The sequence below is a fragment of the Branchiostoma lanceolatum genome, chromosome 10 (assembly GCF_035083965.1).
Source record: "Branchiostoma lanceolatum isolate klBraLanc5 chromosome 10, klBraLanc5.hap2, whole genome shotgun sequence".
Lineage (NCBI taxonomy): Eukaryota > Metazoa > Chordata > Leptocardii > Amphioxiformes > Branchiostomatidae > Branchiostoma > Branchiostoma lanceolatum.
The window spans coordinates 3,510,169-3,518,164 of record NC_089731.1 but is presented as its reverse complement, the minus strand read 5'-3'; the positions used below and the strand labels follow the sequence as shown (position 1 = coordinate 3,518,164).

Here is a 7,996-nt window from a genome sequence, read left to right as displayed (position 1 = left end):
CTGCCCTAAACGGCAGTCGCGCCCTCCTCTATCACTTGTCTGTGCTCACTCAGCTAAGTGACGCCCAAACACCGCGAGATTTTACGTGACCATAAGAGGAGAAAATTGCAGCCCCGGGGGGTAACCGACGGTAAAATTTATTTCTTGAAGTAAACGCGGCCATAAAATGTACTAAAAGTTCATAAATGGTTCTTATTGAAGTCATTGGGGGATAACAGTTATTAGTGTAATCAACTAAGAAATAAGACATACCAAGGACATTATATAGTTTGGACATACTACATGTAGTAATACTTTCTGTTCGTTTAGGAGTACAAATCGCAATGTTGGTCATGGACGTGACGAAAATTGTTTTGTAAACGTTTTTTTGTGTATCATTTTGGGGATGTATGTTTATACCTTTACTTCTTTACTTTGCTTTAGCTCTTCACATTCTAAGTATTACAATGCCGGCTTCCATATTCAACTGACAGAGAATGGACCACGCACGCATGCCGGGTGCACCCTAGCCTATCAATTACAAATTAACAGGTACCTGTCCCAATTTTAAGCTGACTAACCGGCTAATTTAATCAAGAAATTTTTGACGTCTTGCTTTGTGAAACTCCTTGCAAAGAAGTAAGTGTCTGAAAGTGCTGTTGAAAGGCCGTTCGCGAAGCTACGTTTGATTCTCTTCCCTACAAGATATAACATTTAGACCTGCGAAAGGTCACGAATTTGGGAGTTTGCCAAAAATTCACACCTGTGAAGTATCATTAACCTCTAGGTCACCCTCGCCTTCCACACTAGTCCTAGCCTCTACCAGGATACAGGTCGCTGGAAAAATCGGAGAAATCGACCAAAGAGACGGAAAACATGCCAGAGAAGTTAGCCCGCTATAGAAGTTACAGTTTGCGACCTCTAGATGGATGGCAAATGGTCCCTACTCCGTAGCCGACTCCCTTAGCAAAGTATTCGCTCTATTTGGCCGATTTCTACTATTTTGCCAGCCATCCACGGGGCCTGGTAGAGGCTACATGAGTCCTAGTCAGAGCGAAGAAAGAAACTCAGAGGACAAAGAAGTATCTGATGATTGTGCTGAATATTGCGCGTGATTTCTTTCCTGATATGGTTCACAGTTGGCACCAGAAAGGTCGAAAACGTTGATGTTATAATGTACAATGACAATGAGTACAAATTTCAACGCGAAGACTATCGAAGAATTTATCATAAAACGCAAATAAAGACTTCATGACAAGGATTTGAAAATGTTTGTCATTATGTGCTATTTTCTGACTGTGTTTACACCTTTGTTCGTTTGCCTGTTTGTGTTGCATATCCGGTAAACCGCCTCAGTTTGTACAATCACGTGGGCATCGTGTGGCGCAATTGGTAGGGTCCCGGGTTCGACACCGCCGATATGCCCCGATGTTGTGCCCTTGGGAAAGGCACTAAAGACGGCTTTCCTTACTTCACTCAGGTGAAAATGAGTACCTAGCTTCGGTTAGGGACGTCCCTCGGAAAAGACGTTAAATGGAGGCCCGGTGTTTGAGGAGAGCCACACCTCCTGCACGTTAAAGAACCCACCGCACTTATCGAAAAGAGTAGGGGTCCTTCCCGATGTGAGTGGTTCATATAATTCGTCCGGATATACAGATTCTACTCTTCAGCACAAACCTGGTGTGTTACGCCATGAGGCAGTTTACCGGGTATGCAATACAAACAAGAAGGAATCTACATATCTCGATATATTTATTTGATCCACTCGAGCTCACCCCTACTCTTTTCTATAAGTGTGGTGGGTTCTTTTGCGTGCACAAAGTGTGGCTCTCCTCAGACACAGGACCTTAATTTTATCCCTGAGGCGTCCCTAACCGAAGCTAGCTACTCATTTTCACCTGAGTGAAGTGAGGAGTCCTTACAGTCCGTCGCTCAAAATAGATCAGGTCGTTACCAGATGCCGGTTGCGTCGCGGTGGCGAAGTGGAACTTGGCCTAGAACCCAGAGGTCCTGTGTTCGAATCCGGGGTCCTCTGATTTGTCTCGTTGACGTTGTGCCCTTTATGCACTTGGCACGATTTCCCTCACTTCACTCGGGTGAAAATAGGACCTAGCTTTGATTACGGACGTCCTACGGATAGGATGTTAGATAGATGTCCCGTGTTTGAGGAGAGCCACACCTCGAGCACGTTAGAGACCCCGACACACTTACAAAAAGGAGTAGGGGTCCTGCCCGGTGTGAATGGATCAAATAAATCTGTCCGAATATGCACCTTGTACTGTTCAGTCCAAACCTGGTGTGTTACGCCATGAGGCGGTTTACCGCGTATGCAATACAAACGAACATAATTAAGGCGATGGAAGGTCACGGTGTTTCTTTGGAAAGAACACGACCTTCTGACTAAAACTAGCTACATTGTGTCTACTTCTTCCACAAAGCGAACATTAAATCAATTACTGCTGGTTTATTTAGAGGAAACGAAAGAAAGGACTGAAAGACGCTTCATTTCGAAATTCTAAAACTAGAATACAGGACACAGACTTGAGAAATTAGTTTGACTAAATTCAATTGAGACAGAAGTAAACGACGTTGTGCCCTGAATAAGGTGACAAGGTTGAATGATTGGATCACAAAGAAACCCCAGTTACTCACCTGTAACTTTGACTAACGAAATGACAAGTAGAAAAAGAGTTAGTCTGCTAAAAATAGATACTTGGCGTTCTACTCTGTCTCTTAAATACAGGAATTCATTAGCAAACACAAACCATTTTATCTTTTTCTATCTCATGTGTCGTGTTTCGTCTAACTATTTATCATTATTCGTTTATTCTTTCCTATGCGTATGTTATTTCAGAAATGTGGGATTACACGTCCATCTTTCTCTCACAGGTAGTCATCTCCTCCGAGTACAAATGTTGGGTGAAAGATCGTAACGTTTTCTTAAATCATACCTGGCCGTTTGATACTACGTATGGTATTCCGGATCGGTCCGTATTTAGGTATCACATAATCTTCTACTTGTATCACACAACTGCCTCCTTTTCAGGCTGTCTCGGCGGTGGCGGCGGCGGCGGCGGCGGCGTTTATTCTAAGGGGGAGAGCTGATTCACGATTTTCAACATATCAGGGATTACGATTTCTCTAGCAAAAGAACCTGGCTCCGATATGTTAAAAACCGCAAATCAGCAATCAATCATTCGCAGGCATCAGTGTCTGATGCATGGCGGCTGCAGACATGCATAGGGCTCGCCAGGCTGGTGTCAGGCCAGGCAAATCAGCCCTCCCCACGAAAATAAACGCCGCCACCGCCAGGAAAGCCTGCAAAGGAGACTTCGTGTACATCACACGGTATCAAACGGGCTTATACTTGTGTCACACGGGCTTCCATAGAAGCGTTAAAACGCGCCTCTCTAACACTGGGCGACATCTGTATAATCTCCAAGCAGATCTAATGGTTGCGAAGACCGCATCCAACTGGCAGAAGAAGTTTTTATTGCAACCTAAGGTTAACATCTGTAGTCAGTTGACGGACAGGGAAGCCCGGCCATTCAGAAGACATTAGGATCTTCCACACCAACATCTGCTTGGAGATTGTACTTCCTTCAGTACAGCGACAGTCATTACCTTGTTTACACGTTACGAAGAGTGGAGGGGGGACACAAAAGTTTTTGTTCCCGCCCCGTTGTCATGATAACGCGTACGTCAAACGTTCGAAACGCTAAATATTGACTCTTTTCGGCCTGCAATAAATTGTATGGTCAGACTAGGTGTGTTGTGTTACAATGGGCGACTGTTGCGGTGTTTTGAGTGCGCCCTTTATTTCTCAGGGAGCGTCACTTGGACAGTATTTACTTCCGTGACCCCTCGTTAACTACGTCAACATGTCATGTGTGATCAAGTGTGTTCGGGGAAATACAGGAAATATGATAAAGCCAAACCCGTAGCCTCTACCAGGCTCCACAGGTCGCTTTACAAATCGTAGAAATTGGCCAAATAGACGAATAACATGGCAGAGAAAACAACCCGCTATAGACGTTACAGTTTGCGCCCTCTAGCCCGTGGATGGCATATTGGACCCTCTCTCCGTAGCCGACTCCCTTAGCATACTATTCACTCTATTTAGCCAATTTCTCAGTTACTATTTTCCCAGCCATCCGCGGGGCCTGGTAGAGGCTATGAGACCCGTCCTAGTGATCATGGCTACCACATGGCCATTGTGGCCACATTTTGGTGGCCTTTTAGATGGTATTTCCAAATTGATACAGCCCTTAAGATACCATCTTTAGTAACAGCCTGTCCACTGTGGCCATTTTAATCAATTCCTTGAGTGGTCTGTATAAAGGGTTGACAGTACTGTTTGCGTGTGTAGTAGCTGAATTCGAGTTACGTTTCTTGAAGCGCCTTTGTAAATGTCTGTATCCTAGAATGTTCTACTAACGTCTATCAAAAGATACCATTGACAAAATACAATGAGAAGCCGCATAACGTTTGATGACATTTATTCGCCCCTCGGGGTAAGGAAAATTGCAACACACACTTGTTCAAGTACACATAATCCTTGATTAAACGGTACAAAAAATAACATATTTCTTCAGTTTCGTCAGCCACTGGTTCGAATTCACAACATTATGATTACATGTTGCACACACACAAAAAGCATATCTCTCCAGTAGTATTTACATTCTATACAACTTTACAACTTGATTCATACATTTTAAAAAAAGGATATGTCAACGCTCAAAATGTCACAACAAATTTTATCACCAAGGTCTCCACATTTTCTCCGGCTCCTGGAGTTGGACGGGTGGCGGTTGCTGGTTGGCGGACCTCGCGGTCGATTGGGCCGACGACGCCATGGACAAGGGCACGGGGAGGGCCTGCGTCACTACCGGCGCGGCGCTGGTCGGTAGACCCATAATGTTCATAGCCGGAGGGATGCTAGACACGGTGGGATCCTGTACGGACGGTTGCACGTGACCGTTCTGCGGTAGAAGTCCTGCTGGCGGGGCATAGCTGGCCCCGGTAAGCACTGTCGGGTTGGTGTATACCGGGATCAGGTGGCTAGGCATCTGTCCGCCGGAGAACACCTGGCTGGGCAGGAGAACCGCCACCGGCTCGGCGCCGCCGATCTGCCCGGACACAAGCGGGATCCCGCCGTACACTTTGGCCTGGAGAGGCTGCGAGCAGGACGCCTCCGGAGGGGATAGCTGGAGGTTGGGTCTCGGGAGGTTAACGGCGCTGGCGGCCACGGGGAGGGCTGTCGTAGACGCCGCGGCGGGCACCTGGACCTGGACGGGCCGACCGTGCGCCATGGCCGAGGCGGACGCCGCGGGCAGCACGGTGGGGTTGGTGTAAGTAGACGTTACCGGGCTGACGCTGTGACAGCAGCCCGCCAGGTGGTTTAGCAGTCTCTGGTGGACTTCCGTCTCCACGGTACTGGCCGACCCGAGGAAACTGCTCACCTCCGTCATACACTCGTTAAACCCCGCGCGGTACTGGCCCAGAACATTCGGGTCCGTGCTCACAGCCGCTGTAACAATAGACCGCAAAAAGAGCAACATAAGTATTGATAAACAGTCTCAGATATTAAACAACGTGTAGCATTTTTGCATTTGTGTTGACATGTAGCAAATGTCATTTCGTCGTGACCTAAACAAATAACAGCCAACAAGTCGAGAAGCAGAGATTGTACAAGTGCTGACGGCTTTAACAAAAGACAGCAAAAAGAGCAATGTAAGTATCTATAAGCAGTCTCAGATACCATACAGTGTGTAGTAGTTTTTGTATTTGTTTTTCTGTTGACATTTAGCAAATGTCATATCGTCTTGACATACTAGGCAAATAGCAGCCAACAAGCTTAAGTCGTTAATCAGAGATCGTACAAGTGCTCACAGCCGCTATACTAAAAAAGACCGCAAAAAAGAGCAATATAAAAGTATCGATAAACAATCTCGAATGCCAAACAGCGTGTAGCAGTTTTTGTATTTGTTTTTCTGTTGACATTCACCATATGTCATATCGTCTTGACATACTAGACAAATAGCAGCCAGCACGTCGATAAGCAGAGACCGTACAATGGTCCCGGCGCAATTATAGGTACACCGGACAGATCCCAGTAATGACAACACAGAGCTGATAACATGTGTTAGACAGTCGGTATCCATGGCGACTTGGGACACATTAAATCGGTCACAGGCGCCAATTTGTCTACTAGACAACTTCCCAAAGCCTTTGAAAATAATGGAGAAGTTGTTAAAGACAAAATGTACACTACATGTCGGGCCGTCGTCGCACTGATATTTACAGATATTCTTTTATCTCCTGGGGGGCCTCTACTGCATAGTATGGCTTACGTAAGATATATTAGTGACATGAAATATAACCTACCAGCCACATGTTGTCGCTGCATGTTCCGAAGATGTTTGACGGTCATCTCCAAGATGTCTGCCTTCTCCAGCTTGGAATGCCGCGAGCTCTGAGAAGTCAACAGGAAATAGAACATGTCTTCAGTACGTCTCTTTATAGCATTAAGGTCGCGACGCCTACACAACCACCTGTTAATGTAGTAGTAGCAATAGTAGTAGCAAACTAATGGCAAAGTAAAACTGTTTCTCGGATTGATACAGACAAGTGTCGGTCGGAGGTTATCGCATCACTATGGTTCTGTCACTCACATAGTAAACAGACGTGCGTTTAAACAGACTTCCGTTCCGACGCTTTTAAGTACAGGTACGCGCCAGTCTAGCTAGCAGTAAGAGCTATCGTTAACTTTGTCAAAAAGCGTATAATGTGTTTGATAGTAAGTCTATGAATTGTCAAACATTTCGTTGGTGATATCGATAGATCGATAAGGACACACAGACTACCTACGTCTTTCTTAAGCGCGTCCAAAATGAGCGTCTTCAGCTGGTTCAAGCTGTCGTTGATACGAGCTCGTCGTCGCTTTTCCATAATCGGCTTGGAAGACTGCGAATGGAACAAGAACATGTTAAACCATGCCTGCACTGTTGGTCTCAATATGTTTATACCCTATTTCGGCTCGGCACACGTTTCACACGCGACGTGGTGAGAACCTACCTGTAAAATATCCCTGCAACCGACCTGCATTAGCATTTACTCTAGTTCTAATGTTGACAAAAAAAGTTCTGAAGTAGTTCCTCACCTTGCGTCCTTCGCTTGGTCTCGAGTCCTTTTGCTTTTCCATGTCGGAAGTTTGTTGGTGTTTTGAGTAGTGGAACGTGGCGTGTGGGGGAATGGCGGCGGGAGGGTCGGACGGCCGGCCGTCGGTCGCGCTGTCGTACCGTCCGCGGGAGTGTGGGAATGCAGATGACGAGTGTTTGTATTTAGTATTCTGTTCGGCTCGTGTGAACGCCGCTGACAGGCTTTTCCCACAAGGCATTCCTTCACTCTCCCTCCCTCCAATCACGGCAGCCGGCACACCTCCGACCACGTCTGTGACCTTCCCTCCCATTGGTCGAAGTCACCGATGGTTCGACGGCTCTCGCGCCCGATTGGTCGGCTGGTGGATCCAGGCAACTAGCCATGCGCAATCAGTGCTGACAAGTGACATCTGCAGTCGTGCTATTACAAAGTGGCAGGTCAATTATCCCACGTAAGCACGTGCCAAGCCCTTTGTCCACGGCGTGTGGACGGGCAGAGCAGAGTGTGGGAAAACCACGCCCCCAATTGCTTGTCCCGACTATTCTCTAAACAAATGTTGAAAAAGGTAAACAAGGGCAGTGATAAGTTCAGGGATGACAGGTAACGGCCCCATAGCGTCCTCCGAGTTTCCGTGATGATCAGCTGTAACTACCTGTTGGCTGCCTACGGGGTCGTGGAACAGATAGAACCTAGAAATATTATCCGTGTTACGTTCAATTAACGTTCCATCTTCAGAGTATGTAAATACAAACATGCTTCGTCAGTTCGTGTTCATAAGAACCACTTTTGATATGCTAAATTTGCAAGAAAGATTATCATACATATATACATAGCTAAGAGCCAACGTTGATATTCT

The 7,996-nt window shown here is 46.3% G+C and overlaps 1 protein-coding gene across 1 annotated transcript; it reads right to left on the bottom strand.

The window, feature by feature from the left end:
• Positions 1–4,461: 4,461 nt before the first annotated feature.
• Positions 4,462–7,691, bottom strand: LOC136443106 (transcription factor HES-1-B-like). The gene is made up of 4 exons (XM_066440181.1): positions 7,142–7,691; positions 6,850–6,945; positions 6,367–6,454; positions 4,462–5,509 (listed from the first exon to the last, which is right to left on the bottom strand). Exons 1-4 carry the CDS (start codon positions 7,448–7,450, stop codon positions 4,740–4,742), a joined length of 1,263 nt encoding a protein of 420 aa, XP_066296278.1. The 5' UTR covers positions 7,451–7,691; the 3' UTR covers positions 4,462–4,739.
• Between the last annotated feature and the right edge of the window lie 305 nt (positions 7,692–7,996).

Excerpts from the sequence above, each read along its gene's own strand:
- LOC136443106 (XM_066440181.1), bottom strand. The coding sequence starts at position 7,450 with ATGGGAGGGAAGGTCACAGACGTGGTCGGAGGTGTGCCGGCTGCCGTG. Across the intron at positions 6,946-7,141 it reads GACCAAGCGAAGGACGCAAG|TCTTCCAAGCCGATTATGGA; the intron begins GTGAGGAACTAC and ends TTCCATTCGCAG. Across the intron at positions 5,510-6,366 it reads GCAGCGACAACATGTGGCTG|CGGCTGTGAGCACGGACCCG; the intron begins GTAGGTTATATT and ends CTATTGTTACAG.